This window comes from Pleurotus ostreatus, assembly GCF_014466165.1.
Source record: "Pleurotus ostreatus strain PC9 chromosome Unknown scaffold_1, whole genome shotgun sequence".
NCBI classification, from domain to species: domain Eukaryota; kingdom Fungi; phylum Basidiomycota; class Agaricomycetes; order Agaricales; family Pleurotaceae; genus Pleurotus; species Pleurotus ostreatus.
In genome coordinates, this window is record NW_023503156.1 from 854075 (window position 1) to 881573 (window position 27499).

The 27499-nt window shown below is 49.9% G+C and overlaps 8 protein-coding genes across 8 annotated transcripts; 3 read left to right on the forward strand and 5 right to left on the reverse strand.

Annotated features, from left to right (window-relative positions):
- Positions 1-1520: 1520 nt before the first annotated feature.
- PC9H_000280 (uncharacterized protein) lies at positions 1521-3869 on the reverse strand (the record flags this gene model as incomplete). The annotated part of the gene is made up of 11 exons (XM_036769942.1): positions 1521-1610; positions 1665-1996; positions 2054-2141; positions 2195-2443; positions 2493-2842; positions 2902-3075; positions 3126-3153; positions 3213-3319; positions 3382-3548; positions 3606-3687; positions 3749-3869. The coding sequence occupies 11 exons, from the start codon at positions 3867-3869 to the stop codon at positions 1521-1523; spliced, it is 1788 nt and encodes a 595-aa protein (XP_036635787.1).
- Positions 3870-4332: 463 nt separating this feature from the next.
- On the reverse strand, positions 4333-7106 carry DBP4 (ATP-dependent RNA helicase dbp4; the record flags this gene model as incomplete). Its single annotated transcript, XM_036769943.1, has 8 exons — positions 4333-4575; positions 4625-5104; positions 5157-5450; positions 5504-6267; positions 6316-6514; positions 6572-6783; positions 6835-6895; positions 6957-7106. The coding sequence occupies 8 exons, from the start codon at positions 7104-7106 to the stop codon at positions 4333-4335; spliced, it is 2403 nt and encodes an 800-aa protein (XP_036635788.1).
- A 2578-nt stretch (positions 7107-9684) lies between these two features.
- On the forward strand, positions 9685-12010 carry PC9H_000282 (uncharacterized protein; the record flags this gene model as incomplete). Its single annotated transcript, XM_036769944.1, has 11 exons — positions 9685-9805; positions 9859-9940; positions 9995-10161; positions 10212-10318; positions 10371-10398; positions 10446-10616; positions 10674-11023; positions 11080-11328; positions 11386-11473; positions 11533-11864; positions 11924-12010. The coding sequence occupies 11 exons, from the start codon at positions 9685-9687 to the stop codon at positions 12008-12010; spliced, it is 1782 nt and encodes a 593-aa protein (XP_036635789.1).
- A 1015-nt stretch (positions 12011-13025) lies between these two features.
- Positions 13026-15353, forward strand: PC9H_000283 (uncharacterized protein; the record flags this gene model as incomplete). Its single annotated transcript, XM_036769945.1, has 11 exons — positions 13026-13083; positions 13202-13283; positions 13339-13505; positions 13562-13668; positions 13722-13749; positions 13804-13977; positions 14031-14380; positions 14442-14690; positions 14743-14830; positions 14885-15216; positions 15267-15353. The coding sequence occupies 11 exons, from the start codon at positions 13026-13028 to the stop codon at positions 15351-15353; spliced, it is 1722 nt and encodes a 573-aa protein (XP_036635790.1).
- A 402-nt stretch (positions 15354-15755) lies between these two features.
- PC9H_000284 (uncharacterized protein) lies at positions 15756-16256 on the reverse strand (the record flags this gene model as incomplete). Its single annotated transcript, XM_036769946.1, has 1 exon — positions 15756-16256. The coding sequence occupies one exon, from the start codon at positions 16254-16256 to the stop codon at positions 15756-15758; it is 501 nt and encodes a 166-aa protein (XP_036635791.1).
- A 449-nt stretch (positions 16257-16705) lies between these two features.
- On the reverse strand, positions 16706-19032 carry PC9H_000285 (uncharacterized protein; the record flags this gene model as incomplete). Its single annotated transcript, XM_036769947.1, has 11 exons — positions 16706-16795; positions 16849-17180; positions 17231-17318; positions 17368-17616; positions 17667-18016; positions 18075-18248; positions 18305-18332; positions 18390-18496; positions 18547-18713; positions 18780-18861; positions 18912-19032. The coding sequence occupies 11 exons, from the start codon at positions 19030-19032 to the stop codon at positions 16706-16708; spliced, it is 1788 nt and encodes a 595-aa protein (XP_036635792.1).
- Positions 19033-20488: 1456 nt separating this feature from the next.
- PC9H_000286 (uncharacterized protein) lies at positions 20489-21123 on the forward strand (the record flags this gene model as incomplete). Its single annotated transcript, XM_036769948.1, has 2 exons — positions 20489-20520; positions 20568-21123. 2 exons carry the CDS (start codon positions 20489-20491, stop codon positions 21121-21123), a joined length of 588 nt encoding a protein of 195 aa, XP_036635793.1.
- Positions 21124-24120: 2997 nt separating this feature from the next.
- Positions 24121-27465, reverse strand: PC9H_000287 (uncharacterized protein; the record flags this gene model as incomplete). Its single annotated transcript, XM_036769949.1, has 2 exons — positions 24121-26930; positions 27012-27465. The coding sequence occupies 2 exons, from the start codon at positions 27463-27465 to the stop codon at positions 24121-24123; spliced, it is 3264 nt and encodes a 1087-aa protein (XP_036635794.1).
- Between the last annotated feature and the right edge of the window lie 34 nt (positions 27466-27499).

A 27499-nucleotide genomic window follows, 5' to 3' on the forward strand; every position in this document is an offset into this window, starting at 1 on the left:
ATGTCAGTGGTCGCAAGCAGTTGTGGAGACGGAGGCGGATGTCGCACCACCGAAATTGAGACCTCCTTATGGTTGACGAGTCCGCGAACATTGGCTTCAAGAAGTAGGCCATTACGGATCTCATAGATAACATATATTTATTCATGATTGTGCTCACCAGGTGCGTGGTAATAGAGGGTATCCTCATCGTTGAACACAGTAGCAGCAGTGAGATTGCCTTCGGTGTCACGAGAAAGGTAGCCACTGCTGGAGTGGATAATTGCCCAACCTACAAACCTCAGCCATTTGACTGGTAAAGAGCACAGAGACAGTATATTATGGATAGGAATCTTGAGCTCCAAGTGTTCAGTTGATGCAGACGCGAGACTGGGAATGAACACGGTGGTGGTGTTGCGAAGAGATTACTGAGACAGGAGAATCATTAGGGGCAACTTGAAATATAGTAGCATCCGGCGCCAAATGATTCCGTTCGATATTGTCAAACAAATCTTCTTGTACTTGGACATAGAAAATTTCCAGACACTGTGGGCATGCAGCCTTGTGTGCAAATCCTGGATCTACTCTTCACAGCGCCTCATTTCCAACAAATTTGTCCTGAGCCAGCGCGTCTATTCGTCAGACGGCACAAAATGCACACCAGCAGCCTCTATTCTCGCGGATTCGCTTCATTTCGCTGCGTATGTCCGGCGTGTAGAGTTTCGTGTCGGAAGAACCAAGGAATGCGACCCTCTTGCAGTTGCAAAGTTTACAAATATTAGATCATTGCTGTTCAAAGCGACCGAGTCTCCTGAGCTCAGTAATTTGCTTGAGCATTGTCCCTCACCCTTCGATCACTCTTCGAACGTACCCGTGTGGTCGTTTCACGGATGATGCTGGAAATACCTCGTCATCCACGGACATCCTAAACCGAAGGTGGCGAAGATTGATGGGGATCGACGGTGCTGCAAGCTTCATAGCCCATGCAATGACCTATGAATCCTTTGGGGTCAGGGGGAGGTCAGGAAGCAACTCAATAGGTGTTTGATACTTGCGTAGGTGGATGTGCCCGCTTTCGGCCGACCTTGCGTCTCGAATCTTTCAGTATCCACTTTATCTGCAACACGGTACTGGTGGATTTGGGCGAAGATGGTTGGGGCCGGATGGCTGCTAGCCTAGAACCGTTCTTGAAAGCTAGCAAACTTCTCAACAGGGTCACTTTCGTGGTTGAAGACAGGTATATGTATGGCGGAGGCTCAACAGCTGTTGCCGTAATGGGAAACCATCTCAAATATATCGAATCATGGTTTCTGTTGGAAATTTATGAATGTCGTATAGTGGTGGATTACGGACTAGTCACTAGTCACAACTACACAGGTCGTTTGAAATAGTATTAACTTCGTGTATTATAAAGATTCGATATCATACGAATCAATCTTAGAAAGAGTTTGTGCAGCAGCACTGTAGAGAACTGGAGAAACACAGACGACACAAGCGGAAAGTTATCATGTAATATACGAAGTCCTTGATTCGATAATAAAGAATTAGTTTCTGTGTGCAGCCTTGATGATGTCTGCCGCTCGTTCGGCGATAATGTAAGTAGGAGCCTGAGTATGGCCAGTTGGAACGAAAGGCTGCAGGTTCGCTTCAGATTGATTGTGTCTAGACAGAAGGGGTCTGGGACTTACGAAGATAGATGCATCGACGACGCGAAGTCCGCTGACGTTCTTGATGGTCAAGTCACCGTTAACAACTTTGCCGACCTGAGCAGTACCGGTCGGGTGGCGGGTTGTAGCCGTGCGTTGTCGGCTGTATTCCACGATACCCTCGACAGTGGTAGTATTGGCCGAGTCGATGAAAGGGCGGATGATGTAGTCCTTCCATGGGGATGCAGCGACATATCTTTGAGACGCTTTCACAGCCTCTACCATGACAGCCACGTCGTAGTCCGTAGACAGGAAAGCAGGATCAATCAACGGCTGGTCAAATGGGTTACTGGTGTTGAGCCTCACGTAGCCACCTATTGATATGTTAGTACTCGAGTATATTCAGATTTAAGGGGACCTCCAAGACTTACGCGACGTTGGCGACACAACGATAGGCGTGATTGAGAGGAAACCTCCACTAGTAGGCAGATCCTGCGCCGAGGTCGTAACAAAAGAATTCTGTTATCTATGTCAGTATATACGGCGCTATGGAAATGCAACGTCCTACGTACGCCAAATGCAATCTCGTAGTGTGGGGCATGTGGTCCGGAAGACGGGTCTTCGAATTGTTCCCATATGGAATGGTTCTTGGGGATGCGGAGGAAGCCTAGTTGGTTGGTGACGGGATTGGTGGCAAGGGGACCGGTATGATTGCGATTCCATTGGTCAAGAACGGCAGCAGCTAGATCGGGATTATAGAAAATTTGGTCGAATGTCTCATTGCTGTTAACCTCCCATTGGAGGGGAAGGAATGGGTGATCCTGTTATCTCGTCAGACCAACTTGTGGGTGAAGGCAACGCACGACTGACCTGAAGGTGTTCGCCGACGTCGGGGTTGTTCACAATGGCCTTGATTCCCACCTTCGATAGGGCCTTGCGATCACCGATTCCGCTCAACATCAGGAGTTGAGGCGTCCCAACGGCGCCCGATGACAAAATGACCTCTCGGCGGGCGGTAGCACGGAAGCGTCGGGACTTCGCATTCTGAGCGAACTCGATGCTACGGAAATCGGGCTTTCCACCAGCATGCCCGGTTTGGATGAGGCGAGTAACTTGGGTGTTGATCAAGACGTCCAAGTTCGATCTAAAAAGTACGGGGCCGAGGTACGCGACCGCTGAACTTTGGCGCGTCCCATTGGCGATGGTGGATTGAGTCCAGCCTGGAAACAATAGACGTAAGTTGATTATGGTCTTCTTTGATGATCGTCAGGCATCTAACCGATTCCAAGAGGATTCCCTGAGTTGACGTCAAGGTTAAAAGGGAACTCGTCCGAAAGGACTTGTGTCGTTTGTATGACAAGTGGATCAATGACTGCGGGGAAGCCAGCAAGCGAAGTTCGCAGTGGCCCATTCCCGTGCCAAGCAGGATCGAACTGCCCGGTTGTGTTGTGACCTGTATATCGGAGTGAGATACTTGATTCGCGCTCATGCGTTGTGACTGACCATCTGCTGGCGGTACAATGCTGCTGTGCTATAGCTAAAGTCAGACACCCGAAAGGCATTGACGATCAGAGTGTAAAGGTAGCTAACCTTCAAAATGTACGGATGTAGATTGTCCCATGTCCAGCCATCATCGCCGGCAATCTTAGCAAGTCGGTCATAATCATCAGATGCTCCGCGAGTGTACACCAAATAATCTAAACAGCGTATAGTTCAATTTGCGTAAATGGTAAGAGTGGGTCTGGATCGACCGACGTACTGGTGGAGCTACTTCCACCCAAGACCTTCCCTCGTGGATAGGGCTCAGGTAGGTTATTCAGGCTAGGCTGATTGACGGTGGTGAAGTTCCAGTCAAAGGGAGTACCTGGCGAGGCTAATGGTGCATTGAAGGGGATACGAATGTTCGCTACATCACTGCCGTTATTGCTAGACCGGTCTGGATGAGTTCTTGAGGGCCATGGAAGTAAACGTGAGATCAAGTACCTTCTCCCAGCCTCGACGACGAGAACCCTGATCTTTTGATCTTCTGTGAGGCGGTTCGCGAGCACGCTGCCGGCGGTTCCAGCTAAACGGTGCCATGTAAGTCAGCATCGGCGGGAAAAGAAGCAATGGTAGCATCAACATACCTCCAACAATAACGTAATCGTAGGTTGTGCTTCTCAATTGACTTGGCTCCGTGTACAGTTTTCCTAGAGCGGTTTGTGCTGCTAGGAGGGATACGGACAGAACGCTCAGTGAAAGATACATGATAGTATAACCTCTGCCTTCACCCTGTCCCCCCCAAACCTCCTCTTATACACAGTATACCGCCGCTGCTTTAAGGATCTATCATGGCAGTGACAAGGGATTGGGCGCATCAGGTACAGTTCAAACCTGGTCGGGCATGCGCATGCGGGGATGATGCGCTCAGAGGCATGATCGATGATCAGTCAACCGTACGACCATTCAACGACGTGAAGCCGAGGAACGCCGTGCTGTAGGCTAGTTCGTGCATAGGTATTATTACCCATACCTCGGCCCAGGATCTAATTGGAACGGTGTTTATGGCGGTGAGTGGCGGGATGCTGAAACGGCGGCGTAGTAGAGTGGGTCATCCCATAATACATTTCGACGCTTGAAGGACTTTGGGTGGGTCAGATGAGGTGGATAGCACTGCCAAAGCCATCATTGCAGGGAAAGTACGACGAATGCCTTAATAATGTTGAAATATTTACTTCCTACGTAGCAACTGCAAGGCCAGTTCTTCGTCCGCCTCGAGATCGTCCAGAGGTGACGGGTATCGTTCTGATTTAGTATTCGATATTTTACTGCGCTTCGGTGGTGGCGGAGCAGTTCGCCAGTGTTCTTCATCCTCCGAGGATAGGTCTGGAAGGTTGAATTCAGGGGAGACATATCCATCGTCGTCGGATGGAGGCGCCACGACAGCCCCGGACTCATCCACATCCACGTTTGTCTACCAGCAGTGTCAGTCGGATCACTTGGAGTGGGCGCACTAGGCTTACTCCACGCTCTCTCTCTTTCCTTTTCCGTTTCTTTTCCCGTTTCTTGTCCCTGGCTTCTTGTTTGTCAACCTGATCTGTCACTCTCATCTTGCCCCGTTCTCCTTCCGCAAACTTCTTGCCCTCCTCCTTGACTCCTTCCAACCCCCCGCGTTCCTCATACAGCCTGTCAGCGTCAGCGAGCTCGTAGACATCATGGGGATTCCCTTGATCATCGAATACCAGTTTCTTGGGGAGAGGGGCTGTAGCTACGATGCGTTTGATACGGCCCATCCGTTGTTTACGTTTGGACAGCTGAGACAAGTCAATATCACTTTCTTCGGAGTCATCATCGATGTCATGGTTGGCGCGCTTCAGGGTAATGAAGTCGTCCGCATCATCCGCATCATCGTCATGATCTATAAGCTTATTGTAATGCTCCGATAAGATGTTTTGATTCTTGCGTTCGAACATGCGGTCGTATTTCGTGCGAACGCCATTCGTCTAGAGCAAAATCTTAATATAATCCACCCCGTTGAGAATGATGGCTACATACTTTTGTCAGCTTGGTCGCTTGCTCGTTTGTAGTTCCCTCATCGCTCTCGTCCGAGGACTCCATCAGGTCGTCGTCCGAGTCGTCGGCCTTTTCCTTGAGGACTTCGGCCTGCGCAGCAGCAACAGTCCGCGAGGCGTTCTTTTTCTGGGCTGCCAGTTCCTTGCTGAGGAATTTTATCTTCGGTGCTCCAGGCAGGCCCAGAGACTCGGCGAAGCGTTGGATGGGTAAGCCTTCAAGTTTGAACACTGACTTGTTCTTTTGTAAGTATATTGATCTCATGTATGAGACGAACGCCTAAACAAGCCTCAGGACTGCCTTCAAGAGAGAGAAATGGAAATATAACAGACCCTTTGTCCAAGGTATTTGATCTCCGGATCCTTGAACGCAAGATTCTGCAATTCGTTTTCAATGCTGCGAGTTTTACTTGGTCGAACTTTGATGTTCTTGATGGTTATGCCCTTAGCCTCCAAAAGACCCAACATCCCCTGTTCTTCACTCGGAAGCAAAAACATAAGTGCTTTCCCAGCGCTCCCATATCTCGCAGTACGACCTACGCGATGGATGTAAGTGTCGGCGTCTTCTGGAGCATCGACTTGAATGACCCAATCGACTGCGGGAAAGTCTAAACCACGAGCAGCGATATCGGTAGCGAATAAGACGGCATGGGATGTGGATGTGAATTTAGTGTACATTGAAAGACGAGTGGTTTGCTTTTGTTTCCCGTGGAGGTGGAGCAAAGGGACACCTGGGTGGAGTTTACAGAAGGTTTCGAACACGAATCTTACTTGCTTGCAGCTGGACATGAATACGACGATTTTGGACTGCAGATGTGTTTTGATAAAACTCCATAGAACGTCGAGTTTCTTGTCCAGAGGGCATACGGTGTAGTGTTGTTCAAGACTCTGAGGGGTGGCAGAGGCGGATGGGTCGCCAGCTTCACCGACGCCGATGGGTACAGGATCTTTGAGACTCAAACGAGCTAAATCTTGTACAGATTGGGTTTGCGTCGCAGAGAAGAGGAGTGTTTGGCGAGACTTAGGGAGGTGGGATAGAAGGGCGGTCAGCGTACGCGAGAATCCCATGTCCAATATACGGTCGGCTTCGTCGAGCACTACGAAACTTTCAAGATACGAGTCATAGATATGTCAATGGTACTCACCGAGTATCTGCAAATTATCTGCGTTGAATCCGAGTGTCTGATCCATATGCTGCAGCAGCCGTCCAGGCGTGGCCACCAAGATATTCATCCTCGAGAGTCGGTCTTTCTCATCCTTCAAATTCTTGCCCCCGATGACCAAGCCCGCAGAGAAGGAATGAAACCCTCCAATAGATCGTAACACGTCGAAGATCTGAACCGCCTAATTAAGGGTACTAGATCAGCTCAGAGTCTATAGAATCCCAGAGGACATACATACGAGTTCACGGGTTGGAGAAATAATCAGTGCTCCGAGTCCATCACTTGGCCCCCATTTCCGACGAAAGAGGATTTCTAGCACTGGTACAAGGAATGCCAAAGTCTTGCCACTCCCTGTCCGGGCGGCAGCTAGCACGTCCTTGCCCTTTAACGATATCGGTATACTCTGCGTCTGAATTTCAGTCATATCGACAAAAAATGCTTTCTTTAAGCCTGAAAGTTACGTCAATTTCATCCCGACTTAGAGCTATCTCATATACGAACCTCGTTTGGTTTGTTCGGTTATCGGCAGAGAAGCAAATGCACTCAAGTCTGCTGGAGCTATCTGAGGACATGAATCTACACCATTGAACATTTATTTGGATCGGCGCGTCCAGAAGACTCACATAGGACATCGCTTCCTTATCCAAGGCCTCGATTTTCTGCAGCTCAGTTGCCCTCTTGACCCTCTTGGATTTCAGTGGTTTGGCGTGTTTTTTCTTCGGGTTCTTGGAAGGTCGAGAAGGACCCGCCATCGTTGAAGATTGCATCGACATTGCTGTTTCACAGTAAAATACGCTGTACCGGTTCGTGGGGAAAGAAATTTCCGGCGTGGGAAATTGAGTTGGCTCGTTGAGGAAAGGGCGGGCGGGCGCTTGGCACCGACGCCCTCTCTTTTCCCCTCCCGTAACCAAATGAGAGCCATGTACACCCGCGTAGCTTTCAGTGTGAGCTGAACCACTGAAGCTCTTCCTGCCTTGGAGCTGTTACCACTATCCAGTACTGGGACTGAACATATTGTTTTTGATTCCATCCAAATATCGTCAATCTTGAAGCATCTCTACCGTAGCAGGTTCCAAACTCTGCAGTGCAGGGCTCTGGCTGAATCCAACGGAATCCGAGTTGACCCTCAGTGTTTTGCCTAAGTCTGTGTGAGTCATAAAATAATGACTTAGCCGGACCTAGGCCGGAATATTTACCGTAAAATGACACACCGTGCACTGATTCGTAGTTTTACACTGGAACTGAAGAAAGTACGGTAAAAGTATTCAGATTACTTTCTCGATACTCTCGGGTGCAATATCAGAGAAGTATTGATCAGAAATTTCCTTATATGGCAATTTCTGCTCAATACTTTCCTAATATTCAGCTCAAAAGTACCAAGGAAATAAACCGCTTACTTTCACCTTACTTTTAAAAATCCCAGTTTAAAGGTATGTATCAGTGCACGGTGTGTGACTTGAAAATGATTTTGTGGGTCCCTTTCGGGTATCGAAGAAAACAGGTCAAGCCAAGTCTGTTAGTGTCGAAGTCAGTCATGGAAAGTCAGGCCACCATGTTCAACACAACAGTCGCTCACAGTCAGTGATGGTCAGGTTAAGTCAAGTACAAAACCGTTCTCAGGCAATAAAATAAATTCATACTAATAGTAAGCATGATGCAATATATATATAATAATACGGTACGGTCTATTCGCTTCTTCCATTGCCAATGGAGGAGGACTCTAGAGTAATGTTAACCTGGTTGGCTGGAGGCATCACATTGACGTTGAAATATAAGGTACTCACAAACCCCCTCCGTGTCCGTGGCATGATGATTGCGTGTATTGAGTGGTCTGGAAGCTTAAACTTGAGTATGAGAGTCGGAATAGTTAGCGAAGCGCGTAGGGGAATGGGAATCCTGCCAGTAGTCTGTTTGCCAGGCGCGTGGATCCAGAGAGTCGGAGCAGTTGTTATCCACACGGCGCGTTACGGCGAGAAGAGATGTCAAGATGTTCAATTCGGGGCCGCATTGAATGCCACAAGTGTTGTGAATGGTTGTCGAAGAAATAAGTGGACATTGGGGATGTTGGTGAGGAGTTGAAACGTCGAAACGTTGAAGTCCAACAATTGCGAAATCAAAAAAGATTATGTAATTGAAGACAGGGGGGCACCAGCGCCTGTCACCAGTATTCATGCTCTTCCAAGTCTCTCGTCTCGTATCTAAATACCCCTGCATTATCCGACATTCAGCACCCTCAAGATACCCCCTTTGTCACTTCCTGAGCAACTGCTCTTAGGCTAGAGCCTTAATGTTCTCTCGATTAATGCATCTTCGCCCCTGGGATTAGTTCCCCTTACATAAGCAATGTCTGAATCCTATTACTTTACGCTCCCATTCCCAGTCAAACTAAGTCACTGTAAGTTTGCTTTTCACTGACTTAGATTTCGTCGTGACCTTCCGCACAAGATCAAAAGAGGAAGGTGCCGGAATTTTTACATCAAAAGTACGGAAACTGACGAATTCCATCAAAAAATGGACTTACGTGGACTTTATACTGACTTAGGCAAAATACTGAGGTTGACCCATAACCGACGTCGAGCATTTGGTCCACCTTGAATTTGCCGGTGCCTGTTACCGACACTCAGACAGGTGAGATTACCCGAAGTCGCAGCATTTAAGCGTACAATTTATTGACTGTGTGGATGACAAATACCAGGCCGACCCAAGCGCGCCTCATCCAAAAGAGCAGTGTATGTTTCGACGACGACGTGTCTTCACAAACGGAGCAGTGGGGTGATTGGAAGGAACACTATTTCTGTAGCAGTAAAAATGGCCGGGGAGGGGGATATGAAGAAGCTCGAGACACTGATGTCAGGCGCAACAATGGGCTTGTGGCCATGTAGGCCTCCTCTCCACTCCCCCCGCCAGACGGCTATGAGTTCTTGCGTTTCTTCAAGATGACTCGTGATCCAGAGAAGCAGCAATTTCCACTACAACCCTTGTGGATCGCAAATAGATTGCCTCGCCGCGGCCTCCGAAATTCGATGATGCGCTGCCCATATGATCATCTCAACTTGATGCAATGTCGGATTTAACGTCAACCCACTTTCGATCCCTCGAAATCACCGTTCATGGCTCACGATTCACCACCTCGGCAGGTCCACCAAAGCTAAGTAGCCACGACATGTCACGATCTCAGCATTGAGTTAACCCTGGGGAGAAGCGGCATACCTCTGACGCGACCTCGCTACGCGTGAAGCGGTCTCCTTATTGTACGAGTGGGTTTCGCAGCTTGGTGAAGGGCATGGCTTCGTGAATATATAAAGCGTGCTCTAAAGCTATGGATGGGCATCAGTTCTTGTTTAGTACAAGATGTTCCCCACTTTTAGCCTCTTTTCTCTTGCTCTGTTGGCTGCGAAAGGCGCCATTGGCGCATTGCTCACGGATCCCACGCAATTGACGACCACTACATACGACTACGTTATTGTTGGAGGTTAGTTTCTTTTTTGTTTGTGACTCACGCATCTCACATATCCTGCTGCACAGCTGGAACGGCTGGAAGTGTTCTTGCAGCTCGTCTTACAGAGGACGCCCATGTCAGAGTCCTGGTCGTCGAAGCAGGAAGGAGGTAAATCAAATCAGTCTATAGGCGCTCAGATCATTGACTTACCTCATAAAAAAGTAACGAAGGACCTGACAATGCCAATATTCGTATTCCTTTCAATGCACCGCTAGCTAGCCCGGGCACTTCCTTCGACTGGAACTTTACGACAGTTGATCAGCCGTCCTTGAACAATGAGCCTGAACCATATCCTCGTGGAAAGGTCTTGGGCGGCAGTAGTTCCATCAGTACGCATTTTCCAACATTGGGTGGATAATTTCTAATGAGCACACAATAGACTATATGGTCTACACTCGCGGCTCAGCCGATGACTACGACAGATTGGCTGCAATAGCTGGTGATGATGGGTGGACTTGGGAAAATCTCCACCCCTACATCCTCAAAGTAAATCACCTCATTCCATGGCATTTATCGTTGAGACTTATACTCGCTATAGCACAGTAGCATCGTTGCTCCAGCCGATGGTATGGTGAACTTCAGCTAGATTTGATCAGCTCTCATATTTGCCTAGGACACGACACTACTGGAGAATTCGACCCTGCTTGGCATGGAAATGGTCCTCTCCTTACCTCGGTAGCTGGTTATCCTGCGGTTATCGACCCTTTGGTCATCGGTACTACTCAAGAGGCGGCTGAATTCCCTTACAATGTTGACGGCAACTCCGGGAACCCGCTCGGCATCAGTACGTGCTCTACCTTGAAACGATTCTGCCAGCAGCTAAAACGACTCCACTTTCTAGGCTGGGCGCAATCTACTATTGCCAATGGCACCCGACAAAGTTCCGCAATCGCCTATCTCTGGCCAGCCCTGAACAGACCCAACCTAGATGTGTTAATCCATACTCAAGCCACTCGCCTCATTCAAACCGGACGAACTGGTGCAACACCTATTTTCCGTTCTGTTGAATTTGCTACTGGACCCTCTGCTCCGCGATTCCGCGCCACAGCTCGACGGGAGGTTATCCTCTCTGCGGGTTCCGTTGGAACACCTCAACTCCTCCAGCTCAGCGGTATTGGCAACAGGGACGCCTTATCTGCGTTGGGCATCAACACAATTGTCAACAACCCAGACGTCGGCGAACATCTCCAGGTCAGTCTTTCAGACGTCTGGGCGCACGTAACATTCATCCTTCGCGCATTCTTTAGGACCACCCTTTCATCCCACTCCAATGGGAAGTGACCAGCAACGAAACCTTTGATCAACTCTTCTATAATGCCGACTTGTCCGCTGCTGCCCTCAACCAATGGAATACCGACCACACAGGCCCTCTTTCAACTAACCCAGTCATGAACCACATTGGCTTCCTCCGAATCCCAGATGACAATGCTATCTGGCAAGAGAATGAAGACCCATCTGCCGGGCCCAACTCCCCTCACTACGAGATTGCATTCGGAGTACGTGGCTGTAAACGCCATCTTTTTCCAACAAGATTAAGTTAATGTCATTTTTAGAACTGCTTCGTCACCACTTCGGCTCAAACTGTTCCCTCATCCGGCGGCTTCATGACCATCACGCCAATCGTTGTCTCGCCATCCTCTCGTAAGCTCCTAGTCTACGCGGGCTCTTCCCTCAGGTAACTGACTCTTCCATCATCCCAGGTGGCTACGTACGCCTCAGCACCAGCAACCCGTTCGACGCGCCATTGATTGACCCAGGCTTCTTTTCTGACGACCTCGACATGGCCATCATGATCGAGGCTGTCAAAGCATCTCAACGCTACGTTGCGACTTCTTCGTGGAGCAACTTCATCATCGGCCCTTACATTGACTCGGCCAACACCACCACACCTGAAGGCATCATTGAGTACACTCGCCAGCGTACAGCGACCACACGCCACCCGACGGGTACCGCACAAGTCGGCAAGGTCGTGAACGGCGATCTGACCGTTAAAGACATAAGCGGTGTCCGCATCGTTGACGCCTCGATCTTCGTGAGTAACATATATTTGGTCGCTTCTGGGTATCAATGCTGACATAAATTGGTACCTAGCCGCATGTTCCATCGGCCCATACTCAGGCCCCTACCTACATTATTGCTGAAAGAGCTGCCGACTTGATCAAGGCTGCCTACCACTGAAATACTGAACTTGGAATTCTTGAAAATTATATAGAAACACTAGCGTACCTTACTAGATCCATGTAATAGCAAATTTATTAACCATAGTCTCCAACCTTCATCGCTGTCCGAGAAAATGCCCGCCACCCCCGGAGATTGCTTAGCAGATGCTACCCAGGGTAATCTATGTTGAAAGATCCGATTCTGTAGCAATCAGTTCAAGCAGGTTGAGGATCTGATGCTGCGTTCCATATTGTACTCGCCCGAAGGTCGTAAGTGTCGCAGATTAACGCTTTACGGCGCGCGAGTTCCCCGGATATAACGAAGATCTAACAACGTATCGCGCCGATGTCACCTCGCTACTAGGGCGGCCCGACTCCCGACGGATGGCGGGAAAGGGTCACGTGGTGCCGACGCTTAGTGCCCTTTAGTGCCTTCCTTGTGGCGGCCATCAGCCTCTGTCTTTGGACAATTTATGTTTGAACCATGCACCTTCGGTTTGGCGGCTTGGTGTTTCTGCTGATCCTCTCAGTTCTTGAGCACCATATCCTCGGCGGTCATACTATTACTGGCACCCACCGGAGTCCGCCTGTCGCGTAAACCATGAACCGGTGATGAGTCGGGTAGCGACCGATGCGGTCGAAGAAGACTCGAGAACGTCAGGTGCGTCATTACCCAGCAAATTGCCAGGTTGCTCCGACAGCACCAGGTTCCAGATCATCTAGTTAAGCCAGTGGGGCCCCCGACAGCAAATGGCAGCAGGCCGTATGAAAGGCTAGTTGAGTGCAACGGCATGGAGGCACCTTGTGATCACCGTGCTTCTACTCAGGGTCCTACCCGGAATGTGGATTGTCGTCTCCCTTGGTACATTCGGGGAGCCCGGAATCGGAATGAGCGTACGTCTAAGGCCGCGTTCATCGCTCAATCCATTGCACAACTCCGAATTGGCGCATGCCCTGCGCTGTAAGCATGGATTTAGGCGCAAGTATAAATTGTGAGCTGTGTGGACATGCTTGGATTCAAGCAGCGGTGCACAATGCTCCCAACACTTGCTCTTCTTTCGATCCCCTTGTTCGTTGCCCAAAGCGCTTGTGGTGAGCTTCTTACAGACCCGCGTCAGCTCAGAAGCACGACATACGATTATGTGATCGTCGGAGGCGAGCTTGCTTCGCTTCTCATGCAGAAGTTCATCTCTAATACCACTCTTTACAGCTGGAGCTGCCGGAAGTGTACTGGCCAGCCGATTATCTGAAGACCCAAATGTGAGCGTTCTTGTTGTTGAAGCAGGTAGAAGGTAGGCTATCCCGTCAACGCACTAATGCCGCCGATCTTATATTATACGTTTGCAGCAACAATGGCACTGACGTAGCCCCCATCCGCATTCCATTCAATGCCCCCGCTGCCGGTGCTGGCTCCGTTTTCGATTGGAATTACACCACGGTTGATCAATGGAGTCTGAACGGCGAGCCTGAGCCGTATCCTCGTGGCAAAGTACTCGGTGGCAGTACTTCGACCAGTACGCTATTCCCTCCCTTGTTCAAACATGCTTTTAACATAACAGGGGAATTGTAGACTTCCTGGTATACACTCGTGGATCATCTGATGATTACGACCGAATTGCTAGGATCGCCGGAGACGACAGTTTCAGGTGGGAGAACTTGAAGCCATACGTCCTGAAGGTGATTAGCATGGTTTCGTTCGGGCTGTGCCATCTGTGCTGACTCCATCCTAGCATAACACCATGGTTGCGTCTGCTGATGGTGAGTTGGTTATAAGCCCGAGATAACAAGAGCGGACACCAATTATTGTCCTAGGTCACAATACTACTGGTCAATTCGACCCCGCCTGGCATGGGTCGGGCCCTCTCCATACTTCAGTTGCTGGATACCCTGCTGTGATTGACCCTCTCATTATCCAAACCACCCAAGAGCTTCCCGAAGAATTCCCCTTCAACCTTGACATGAACTCTGGTAACACCCTCGGCATCGGTTGGTACATATTCTCCCCATATACTAACACCCAAACTGATTCAAGATATTAGGTTGGGTCCAATCTACCATCGCTGAAGGGACTCGCCAAAGCTCTGCCGTCGCCTACCTCTGGCCTGCGCTCTCTAGACCCAATCTCCATGTCCTGATCAACACCCAAGTCACCCGCTTACTTCAAACAGGGCGGACTGGCTCCAGGCCAGCCTTCCGAAGCATCGAATTCACCCAAGGCCCCAATGCGCGTAGATTCACTGCCACCGCTCGCCGGGAAGTGATCATGTCCGCAGGTGCTGTCGGGACACCGCAGATTTTGATGTTGAGCGGCATTGGTGATCGCAGGGCCTTGACACGATTGGGAATCCGGACGATCATACACAACCCCGACGTTGGGGAACATCTCCAGGTATGCATGCTTTTCTGCCTTACAACTTCATAACCCCCCCCCCCACCTTAACCGATATTAGGATCATCCGTTCCTGCCACTGCAATGGGAAGTAAACAGTAATGAAACGTACGACCAACTTTCTTACCAGCCCGAATTGGCCGCCGCCGCACTGGCCGAATGGAATGCTAACCACACCGGTCCCTACTCCAACAACCCAGTTATGAATCTGGTCGGATTCCTCCGCGTCCCTGACGACAACCCGCTTTGGCAGAACTACACCGACCCTTCCGCAGGGCCTAACACTCCACACTACGAGATCGCATTTGGTGTAAGTGATCCTCAAACTCTTGGAAGACTTTTCCCGGTTAACCATTGGATAGAACTCCTTTGTCACTACCTCTACCCAAGTTTTCCCTACAAGCGGAGGATTCCTTACTATCACGCCCATCGTGGTGACTCCCACTTCCCGTAAGCCTTACATCGATACCCCTATGTATATTCCTAATTCTGCCTCCTTTGAAGGTGGCTACGTACGATTGGCTACCGCCAACCCATTCGATCACCCATTAATCGACCCCGCATTCTTCGCCGACGATTTCGACATGGCCGTCATGGTTGAAGCCGTGAGAGCTTCTCAACGCTTCGTCGCAGCATCTCCTTGGGCCGACTATATCATTGGACCCTACTCCGACTCTGCTAACACCACTACCACCGAGGGCATCGTCCAGTATGTTCTTCAGCGTACGGCTACTTGCCGTCACCCAACTGGCACCGCTCAAATTGGCAAAGTCATCAACGGGGACCTCACTGTCAAGGGTATTAGCGGCGTTCGCATTGTGGATGCCTCGATCTTCGTATGTGGTTATTTGTTCTGAATATCTATCTTTACTGACTGATTGAGTAGCCATACGTCGTGTCTGCCCACCCTCAAGCGGTTCTATACACTCTAGCTGAAAAGATGGCCGACGACATTAAGGCTGCATACCAATGAACTTGATAAAATGAACACTATTGTACCAACATATGTCGTTAATAGGTCCAAACCGAAGCATTGAAAGTCAATCGCGAGTTTAACTTTCGAGCAAACTGATTGCGGGTAATACTAACCTGATAATTCCGACTAAGGTGAATTACTACGGCGACCATCGTCACGTTCCAGGCCCGCCAGTCAGCTCTGATAAAGTGGAACAGGTCATGGTACTTTCCCCTGGACGCTCCTAACCTCTCCTAACGGACTTCGCGTATAAAGTTCAAGTCCTACTTGGAGTTCTGCTTTGTCGATAATAACAGAATATTATCGTCCTTCAAAAGGGGTGGTGGGAATCTCGCATCATGTACCATACGATAATGTCAACTACATTTATTAGTTCCAACGCATCGACGCTCCGAATTGCTAAGCTGATGATTTAGTACAGAGCTGGCTGTGGCAATCACGGCATATCTTCCAGAAAGCGTGTCCATCACTTCGAACCCCCAAAGCGGCAGCAGTCAAGATCAGACTGTGGAATATGTCCTTGGATTGCGAAGCCGTCAATCTTCCTTGATCGAACACGAATGCGGATACCAGGCCTTTCTCCAGCGTTCGGTAGTAATTGTGGATGATGAAGAAACTATCCAGGCAATGTACGCTGAACGGGAAGACAGGAACTGTCTTGATAGAAGGTGTATGACTGTAGTCGGAGGCAGTGAGGAGTGGTGCTGCAAAGTCTGGGGCATATTCAAGGATATCCCAGCTCCGTGCCGGAAATATAGTGAACTTTGAGGCCGACTTGCTGTCGTATATTGCCAAAGCAAGATCTGGGGCCCATCCAGAATAGCTGATGTCGACGCTCCGGGGGACTTGACCTCGACTGTGAGCATCCGAGTTGGCATTGAACCTCTCCCTCAGTATCATGAGAAAGGATAAAATTGATATACGCAACTTACGTATTGGGGGATATCATCCTACAAGCAACACAATTGGCGGGGAGAATTGAGAGAAGCAAGTTGAGCGCTGTTTTATACTCTTCAGTGTGGCCTATGTGGCCAATGGTTTTATTAAAATGCGCCAGTGCTCAAGTTGCCACTGTGGCACAATACGAGCCACATCCAAAGATCAGGGTGGCCGTGACTTTGGATATACTCCCTGAAGGTGTCCTAACCACATTCGTTCTTCGCGCTCGTCTGTACCTTTCGAGCGTTGTTGGTTGAGGGGTTCCGGGTTTCAGAAGCCGAAATTACTACAGAAAAGGTGGTAGTTGTTAACAGAATAAACTGGGGCGACAGCTACCCAGTTACTACTAAATATATAACCTATTATAACACAAACTCAACGATTATGAAGTATAAGAGTGATGTATAATATTAATTCCTGTGAGCAGCTTTGATAAGGTCCGCAGCCCTTTCAGCGATGATGTAAACGGGCGCTTGGGTGTGTGCGGTGGGGACATATGGCTGTTAACGTCGATGAGGGACTGCAGACACGTTCGATAGAGATTAGCACTCACAAAAATAGATGCATCAACGACGCGAAGTCCGCTAACATCCTTGACAGTCAAGTCACCGTTAACGACTTTTCCAACTTGGGCAGTGCCAGTAGGATGATCAGACGTAGCACCGCGGCGACGACTATATTCGATAATACTATCGATAGTGGTAGTCTGGGCGGAATCAACTGATGGACTAATGATGAATCCACTCCACGGCGAAGCGTCAACAAATCGTTGTGCGGCTCTGATGGCCTCCACCATGATGGCCATATCGTAGTCCGTAGACAGTAAAGCGGGATCTATCAAAGGGTGATCAAATGGGTTACTAGAGTTGAGCTTCACATAGCCTCCTATTCTCGCGTCAGAACACTATTTCATTGCTGCACAAGACGTGACTTACGCGACGTTGGCGATGTTACAATCAGTGTGACGCTTAAGAAGCCACCACTTGTAGGGCGATTCTCCACCGAAGTCGAGATGTAAAGGTTCTGTTAATACGCGTGAGTATACCGTAATATGTGATCTTGCTATACATACGTCAAATGCGATCTCATAGTGCGGAGCATGAGGCCCGGAGGACGTATCTTCGAATTGCTCCCATATTGAATTGTTCTCCGGGATTCGGAGGAAAGCAAGGTGGTTTGCAATCGGATTCGTAGAGAAGGGTCCAGTGTGGTTGGAGTTCCATTGATCAAGAGCGGCCGCAGCGGCGTCGGGGTTGTAGGAGAATTGGTCGAATGTTTCGTTACTGTTGACTTCCCATTGAAGTGGGACGAAGGGGTGGTCCTGGATTTCATTAGCTCGATAGTTCGTTATAACAATGGCCGCCAAGTTACCTGAAGATGGTTGCCGACGTGTGGGTTGTCGATGATAGTCCTGATTCCCAATCGCGACAAAGCCCCTCGATCACCGATTCCGCTCAATAAGAGGACCTGAGGAGTGGCGATAGTACCAGCCGACAGGATCACTTCTCGCCGAGCTGTAGCACGATAACGTGGGGACGTCGCACTCTGTGCGAACTCAACGCTGCGGAAATCAGGCTTCCCACTGGCACGTCCAGTCTGAATAAGGCGAGTGACTTGGGTGTTGATCAAGACATCTAAATTCGATCTGAAGAGAACAGGTCCGAGGAATGCAGTCGCGGCACTTTGTCGTGTCCCGTTAGCAATTGCAGACTGAGTCCATCCTACGAGGGGAAGTAGTTAGCAACGTGCTCGGTTTCATCTGATCTGGGGATATCTTACCAACTCCAAGAGGGTTTCCCGAATTCATGTCGACGTTGAACGGGAATTCATCGGGCAGGGTCTGCGTCGTTTCCATAACCCGAGAATCCATTACAGTGGGGAAGCCAGGAGCCGAAGTCCTCAGAGGGCCATTTCCATGCCAGGCAGGGTCGAATTGCCCACTCGTATTGTGTCCTGCGGCCAAGGTTAGCTTCGTATGCCCCCGCAGGATGTTAAAGCAAATATCCAACCGTCAGCGGAGGCTACAAAACTACTATGCTAAGGAATGAGCTACACATCAGTCTCTCGTGTAGCATAGAAGAACAGAACCCTTACCTTCATGATATACGGGTGAAGGTTGTCCCATGTCCAACCATCATCACCTGCAACTGTAGCAAGTCGGTCGTAGTCGTTAGACGCTCCCCGAGTGTACACCAGATAGTCTGAGAGTCATTGCGTTACAATCGGTACGAATAGATACCAACTGACGTACTAGTAGTGCTGGTTCCGCCTAATACCTTTCCTCGCGGGTACGCTTCAGGTTGGTTGTTCAGGAAGCCCTGGTTGACGGTGGTATAGTTCCAATCGAAGGGTGTGCCTGGGGTGGCTATCGGTGCATTGAAGGGAATGCGAATATTGGCTACATCCGTTCCATTATCGCTAAACCAAGGAATGAAGTGAGCGTTGGCTTTTATATGACGTTCATTAGGGTTGGAGAGTAGTCACCTCCGACCGGCTTCAATGACAAGGACTCTGACGTGGCGATCTTCTGACAGGCGGTTGGCAAGAACGCTCCCCGCAGTCCCAGCTAAATGACGATCAGCGCTAGCGGGGAGAAGGCATGGGAGAGTACTTTACCTCCAACAACCACGTAATCGTACGTCGTACTTCTTAGTTGACTGGGATCCGTGAAGAGACTGGCAAGCGCGCTTTTGGCAAGCAGGAAGAAAAGAGGAAGGAGGGAGAGTGTAGGAATCATTGAAGCTGCAGCTATGTACCGAGTACTGAAGACTCAGCCAACTTGAACTGCCCTTTATAAAGAGCACTCCGCCGATTTAAGACATCTTGGTTCCTGACCAGGTAGCCATTGCCGAGAAAAATACAGATAATAGTTTACCCAAAGATGTAATGTATGTAGCCAGTGCGCGCAGCGGCGCGACCATGGAGGCGTAGGTCCATTTGGATAATACAGGAACACGGATGGACCCCGAGGGCGCGATGGCTGATGCAATTCCTTACCGACGTCCGGGATTCCGTTGCAATTGATGGTGGTACCAAAAGTAAATGGTAGAGCACTGAAACAACGGTCTAAGGGAGTGGGTCAGTCGACTACATAGTACCTTGAATAAATTTGCGTGGGTCGGCTGCGATGAATCACGCCACTAAATGATGAGTATAGAGAGATAAGGGAAAGGAAAAGTACCTACTGGGCGCCGCAGGTCCTCATCGGCTCTAAGATTGTTGGAAAATTAAGAACGCTCCTAGTAATGGATCGCGGTCGCCCCGGAAAAGATAGTAGCCCTCCGAGGACAAGGCAGGGGAGTACACACAAGACGGGGGCGGCGCAACAGTCCCGAAGTCACGATGAGCGCCTTTGCCAAGAGGGGATACGAAATCCCACGTCGCAGGCGTACCCAGCGCGCTCTGGCTTTGGTGGAAATTGCTTTGTCTTGGTTCAAAATCTCCGTCCAGTCTTCCGACTGTGACTAGGCGCATCAGTACGCCAAATCGCGAAGGTCTCCTTGGTCACAAATCGATTTGGTCGGCCAACAGTAATGGCACGCTGGACATCGCTCACCATCAATCAGCATCTTCATGATCCACGGCTCGGGTATCGTGATGGTCGATTAGAAAGGATCCTGCTTGAAACACGATAGAATCGTGCTACTGAGTACGAACGCCACTCGTCGGTAACTCCTTTAAACCAGATGATAAAAATGCAGCTCACTTTTAGCTACGTATTTGTTGTGAGTCAAATAAATAAGCCCAACGAACTTCGAAAGTAGGCACGCCTGTTGTTGGAAGTACAAGAAGAATCTAGTCATGGCGAACGATGGGCATGAAATTTGATTCTGGAAAGCCCGAATTTGGCTAGCCATTCCTAGCTGGAAGTTGCCTGAGTCTAACCGTGGGAGTCCTTATTCACACGACTTGATGAGGTTGATGAGCTGCTTCTGGGCGCTTTGGCTCAGGCCCTCCATGTGGCCCTCCTCGCGACAATGTGCTCCATCTATGGCTTTCTACAACAAAGAGCAATACGGAACATAGTGCTATGGCCTCACCGTACAGGGTTGATGCGAGTAGCAAGCAACCACAAACTTGCCGTGGTTTGGCCTTTCTGCACATTCCGTGGTTTTTAAGGCGAGAATAACGACCACCATGTTCCTCGACTTCCTCAACTGTCTTCTCACCCTGAACGCGTCGTTAACGAAGAAATGGACCTTGAAATGCGGTGCAATGGAACCTTGTACGTTTCCAGTCTCGCAAAGAACAATCTCTGACAATATATTGCAGTATTGAGCCAACTGTGCTTGCCAGAGGACAATACCTTTACGGCGAACGAAACCTGCCACCCCAATACTTCATCGAGAACGATGGCTCTTGTACTCCTAGCGATCTACCAATTACGGTGATGTTGTGTTTGACTGAGAATGATTTCTATGGGAATCACTGGTATTCTTTCTTACAGGTTCGAACGAGTGTCATCGCAGAATACTCCACATTGATTCATCGCAACCTTACAGAAGCGCTACGCAAACGGGTCCCTACAGGCTATCGAAAAGACCTAATCCCTACGATCAAGTTGAATGTTCCCTCCATCGAACTGTTCACCCTCTTCTACGAGTTTATGGTCACGAAGGACGATCGCGAAATGATGCGCACTTTGCTGCCTAGAGAATGCGAACGCGACACACGGCGGTTCCGGAACATGCCTGTTTGGTTATATGTCACAGTCGAGGACTTCCTCCGTGTTCCCGTCACCCCGGTAGCGGCCCCTCTTTGGAATGTGTACGCACAATTGCGCAGGCAGCTGAAGTGCCCAAATCACAACCCCATCACTTGGGCTTGACCGTTATACCCTTTCCCCTCCCTTTGTTCTGCTTCACTGCCTTGTACTATACTTTCACTCCGAGCTCTTCATTTTGATTTCCTTGTATCAGCCACCATCGAGTGAGCGCCCAGGCGCTTAAGTCTTCAATCCACCCTGAGGTCTGAGGTCGCGCGTCGAGTCTTTGACCTTGCCAGAAACAGACGGGCTGCGGATGATTCACCCCGCGAACAGGCCAAATTCACTTACTGTGGCTGGTGATTTGCGCCCTCCTTGTCTTGACCTTGTCACTTCACTTGCGGCATACTGATGGATGTGTTCATGCCTCACAACTCGGGGCAGACCGCATTCGGATGATCGTGCTCGGTGAGTCAATGGTGAAGCAAGAATGATAATGTTGACCAGTCCCTTCTGGCTTCATCTAGGGCTGAGTGAAGCTTAATCACTACGTGTCGCATTGGATGATACTTGGATTGCTACTAGGCTCATTGTACTGTTGATCATCAACCGTTACGAGTGCAACTTCCATTCACAAACGGGGGCGTGCGTCGCATCGCGTTCACTAGCGGAGTTCCTTTCCTTTAGTTGGTGGCTTCTGCTACTTACTCCAATATGCCTTCCGCTCTGTTTTTACGCTCCAGATGCCGAATTTGCAATCCAGCCCGTCTATTCCGCAATAGAAGCAGACACATGGCCAGACCCTGGCCAAAGGCGAATCAAACGCCGTCAGTCTTACTGACCGAGTCGTCATATTGCGACGGAGACTGGGGCTGCATCATATATCAACGATCACCGTGCCTAAGTGGCATCCATATGGTCCATATGATCCCAAGTTCTTATCACAGTACCGCCTTCAAGCTCTTTGAAAGATCTGCAATTGGTACCGAACGAAGGTCGGAATCCTGGAAATAGACCGTGAGTTTGACAGGCAAGCTTCTTTGCTGAGACCATAACTCACTTCGGAGCTCTAGGAACAACGATGTTCATCACACGCCGTTTATGTCTCCGCTCTGGAAGGATTCTCAGCATCGTTGCTGCGGCCATCACCATTGTATCGATGTCCGCTCTTTTATTCATTCATGAGCAAATGAAGGGCACTTTTGGTATGTCTATTTATGTGGTTTCCACTAGATCAAGCGACCCCCATCATCAAGGGGGGATCAAGAAGCACCACCATGTCACCTTGTAACCCGGCTGAGTCGACTTCGCAGAAGGTAATCAAATAACTAACATGCCGTCTCAGAGACGTACCAGAAACTCGCGACCAAACCGCCATGTATAGCGTCTGTTTACCTTTCCTTCTAATTCGGTGTGACGAACCAGGAGAGCGAGTCAAATTTTCAATCGGCTCGCGCCATCGTGGATCAAAGCTGGTAAATTGATGATTCCCTTGCAATCCGAGTTGCATCGACTCGTATGCTTTGTGCCGTACATGCTCACGGTAGCAAAGAACAGAAGCAGGTCGTGGAGGTCACCATCGGCACGGTTGTTATTCATTATTTCCCAGCCACATTTATCTAACGAGACGTAGCGATAGCACCTAGGTTCCACAGAAAGCCTTGGATATCCGGATTCTTTCCTTAGGCATTCGACCGTCACCTGCTTGTGATTATAGAAAACAAAGTTGATCATTTATTGCCCAAGCGGAGTTTTGGCATAAGGTAACTACAGTCTACAGCTAACCGATCCCACCTGCTATTCCCCATGGGGCCCTGGATCTTCTCGTGCCATAACAATAATTGTCGGCGATTGTATGGCTATGTTCTCAAGCTCGAGGAATCATTTCTCTTGCCCCGCGAATATATTCCTTGTGCACGCTCGCTTCGGTTTCGGCCATCCATAATCGTTTATGTTAGCGCACGAGGATATCTCTCACATGGAGGAATCTTCCTTCCCTTTGAACTCGGATCTGGGCCGAAAACCGCCCGTCTAAAGATTTTCTCGATGATTTATAACGCCTACCTTCGGTCACAATACCAGGTTCTTCCGCGACTACTTCACGAATGACGGATGTCGAACTACCCTTATCGACATTCAACGTACTACACGCGCAATGATGAGTTGATCAGCGAGCTTCCCGTCAGTGGCGTGGTGGATAGTAGGTATTGCTACTCACTCCTTTGTTTCTAGCCGATGAACACACAAGAGGACCTACTTCAGGAAAGAGTCGCCTTACGACAGTCAAGATTTGAAACCTACCACCCAGTTTATTGGGCCGACGATGGCCCTCGAAGAACTATTTCACTAGCTCTGCTTGTACAGTGTTTCCTGCCCTCTGCATCAACTCATGGAACTGACGACGTTTGTACGATTGTAGCGTCTGAAAGAGAGAATATCCAAAGGCCTCCGTAAATTAAAGCTCAAGCTCCGGAGACACTGAACGTACTGTCCTTCTGTTGTAAATTACACCTAATCCCTCGAGCCTCGGATGTTTGCAATATTGAGCCCACGCCACTCAACGCATCGGCAGGCTGTTCGGGCTGCGGTCAAGTTGCCCAGTCATCCAAGCTCAAGCGCAGTGTATGTCTTCCCTGGAGATGGGCTGCCCTGATTCTGCCGGGGCGTCCCGTCTAGTCAAGGATCTGTGCCATTATCTAGTAGCCTTAAGGCAGGGTGCGCACGTCTGGCGACCACCCTCATCAGCGTCGTTGATCTGTGTTCTAGTGTAAATTGCTCCATTCGCCCCTGGTTACCCCTGTCACTCAATCATCAGAGCACCGCGAGCTCGACAACACACCAGTTCCTTTCAGCTCGTTAGGATATGGCTGACGACTGGCCAAAGCTCAACTGCAGATGCTGTGACAGACCTGGGGCGTAGATTGAGAGATGTCAGACCTCGGAGGGACTTCGATGCCCCACTGGTTGGGTATGGAACCGCTTGGTACAAAGAACGTTCGCGGGGTTGACGGAACGCAATAAGCTACGATATACAAACGGTGTTGTGTTCTGCACTATAATAAAAAATACTCGGGGGAATGGTAAAATCAAAATGAAAGCTCAGCCGTCGAAATAAATTAATCAATCGTCCACCTTCATGTCGGAATCACCGGAATAACCCTTCAGGCTCTTCCTTCTAGCGTACTCGCTGGCCCTTGCTCTTTTCCTGGCCATCAAGACCGCTTCCGCCTTCCCGCTCTTCAGTCCCCCGCCCAAACCCTCTCGTTGCGCCTTTGCACCTAAGCTCGACCGTGTCCTCCCTGCACCACCCCTCGGGTCAAGACTTGTTCTTATAACCTTGCCACTAGGACCAGGGCCGTCTCGTTTCGACGCCAGTTTAGCGATCACTTTCGATCGTGATATCCTAGGTTTCCGGCCAATCAATGACCGCGGTTTGGGTGCAATGGGTTTGGGTGCGAAGTCAGAATGATCCTCTTTTACCGGTGAACTGGCAATAGATGCTGCGGCACCGCCAAACGACGTGAACGTTCCAGTTGTTCTCACCGGGGTCGGTATACCGGAAGGCGAAGACATCAGGTGTTTGTTAAAAATGCCTGGCTTAGAGCTAGGTGTCGTCGCTATTCCTTGCGAGGGTCGACTATTATCTTTCTCCTTGACCACGTCCAGACCAGTGGTGCTACCCCTCGAGTGCGTCTTCGCTAATGAACTTGCAGTTGGAGCCATTAGTCGCGAAGAGGAAGAGAGCCGTGAAGTAGAGGGCATGCTTTTGGCGTTCTTGGAGCCTGCGTCGGTTGAAACAGTTGTTGATGACAATCTACTAGTCCTAGTTCCCAACGATGATATTCCCGACGTAGTTCGCGTGCCCACTGAGTTCAAAGTGGTGCCGGCGGTGCTGCTCCGTGTGCCTGTAGGATTTTGCCTTGTTCCACTCCTCGTTCCAATCGAGGACACGGCACCAGATGTACTGGTTCTTCCAAGACTGGCTTTGCTTCCGCTGGGGGTATTGAAGGATGGAATGGGGCTGCGGGATCGGGAGCTCGAATTCGACTTCACAGTGTTCGACTTCTCTGCCCCTCCGGGGTGTAGGAAGTTGGAAGAACTACTGCTACCACTAGCAACCCTCTTCGTGCTACCGCCGGTGACAGAAGATCCAGTAGGGGCGACAGCAGCTGGGCCTATTGAAGGCTTCTTGGACGTTGAGGCCTTCGTTGTAGATGAGAGAGGGGCGGATTTCGCCGGAACGGGTATGCTAGTATTGGAGGGTGCAGCTGGAGCTTTGGCTGAGCTTTTCCCCTTCCACATGCCCTGCACGAGGCTCTTCGCCGAGGAGAGGAAACCAAAGCGACTTGGTTTGGGTTGAGGTACTATTGTGGATAAATAAATGCTTCTTAAGTACCTAAAGTACCATGAAGACATACCTGCGTTTCGAGAGAGGCTTGCCCTTCCGCGACCCATGCTTTGTCGGGCGACACCCATACTGCTTCTCCTTGCAGCTTTGTTCTTCTCTAGTTTGCGCTTGACCAGTTCCCGCTCCTTCTCTTTTCTAGCTACCTCCGCCTCCGCCTCCTGCGCCGCGGCCTCCTCATCCTGCACCTTTATACGTTTCCCTCCCCTTTCCGTCTCCTCAGCCTCTTCATCTTCATCTTGGCTTGCACTATCACTCTCATCGAACCCACCAGGAATGACTCTAGCGGCTTTCTTCCTACCACCACTAATGACCCGTGCACCGCTAGCCCGATTAACACCAATGCCTCCTTGTCTCACAGCAACGCCGACACTCGACCGCTTGCGGACCCCAGCTGATTCCCTTTTCTCGAGAAGTACGTTAGATTTCCTCTTCCTTCCAGCACCGACTGGTTCGTCGATACCAGCCATCTTCGAAAAGGCATCCTCGTGTGCTCGATTAAACTTCTCCCGCACTGCAGCACGTTCTGCTTGCCGATCTCTGCTCGGTGATGTATCGAGTGAAGAAGTCTTCAGAGCGTCGGATAGGTTAACGCGCCGAGATGGGTCCAGTTGTTTCAGCACGTCGGTACTGACGCTCTGAACGCCTTCGCCGGCCAACCTTTGGTTCATCTCGTCCAGCACACTTTTGGCAGCATCCTGGAACTGCGCATTGGATATACGATGCTGCGGCAGAGGTGAGCCGAATACAAACGGTGCTTTCGGCGGAGGAGAGAGGGTAGACTTCGCGTTATTCTGCGCTTTCTTGGAGGGTGTACCGAGCACCGCGTCAATGGACTGTGGTTTGGAACTCGAGGCCTGTCGTCCTGCTTGAGCGTTCACTAGTTCATCGAGTGGCAAAGGAGGGTACAAGGGGCCAGGACTGCCTAAAACCAGATCGAAGGAAGTAGCAAACGGTTTAAGCTTCGGGGTGTCGCCACCGGCCCACGTAGTATCTCCCCATGATGTAGTCGTCTTATCCCCAGAATCGGGGTCGTTGAATAAGGATGCAACGTTGGGTACGCTTCCTGAAACTAAACGGATAGTGGTCGTTGGTGCCGCACCTCTTGCAGGCGTATTTAAACCAAGGCTCATTCGGACATTGGGTGCTGAAGGCGCAGGTCGACCAGGGCGAAGTGGGTGTCCGGGCAAAGGGGTAGCATCCTCTGTCATGGCCATAGGATCGCTGTCGTCTACAAATGCTCCGGGAAATGGTGAAGGAGGGACGAAGGTCAAATGATCGGTTTGTGGGGGGTTGTTCGACTGAGGCAGTGACGAGTATGGCGCAGAAGTAGCGATGAGTTCCCCTTGATCATCTAGTTTCTTCATGGTATTTGGTAAGGACGGTACACTAGAAGGTATCGAGGCAAACGAAGTGTCGGACATGCTGGTAGACATGTTAGCAACGGAATGCGCGGACCCTCCCTTTGTACGATTGAGGCCAAGCGAAGTCGCAAATGCTTTGAGCGAAGAGGACATTAATGAAGCTACAAAGACAAAGTAGAACAAAGACACGGAGCAACACAAATGAGTGCTATGACCATCGTAGCATATGTCGTTGAGCTCACTTTTTGATCCCCCGGTGCCAAACTCTCCTGCCAGTGTTGTATTACCACTACCACCAATCGTTCGAAGTGTTCCTTTGGATGAGACTGTGTTCTGGGAAGAATCTTCTTCTTCTTCGTCGATGCTATCCATGACGACCTCCCATTGTTCGCTGGGCCTAGGCATTTGTCGACGATCTGGCGCATTCGAGTTATCGGTGTGCTCTGCTTCTTGTGACAAGTCTAATCGCGCCTGAACGGCGACCTCGATGTCGTCCATATCGACATTGGCCTCGCCGGTGACATTGGCTTCTTGTTCAGCCTGCTGCAGACTTAGCGCATGTTGTTTGAGTTTCTCGACAAGGTCTGTGTTCTTTCCCGACGCCTTTATTGAATGAATTTTGCACAATTTTACTAGCTGATCTCGTTTCAAAGAATGAAGCGCTGGAGAGTTGAACAAAATTTGAGTTGTTGACATTATCGCTTGTGATTGCGGTAGAGTTTCTGTGCTG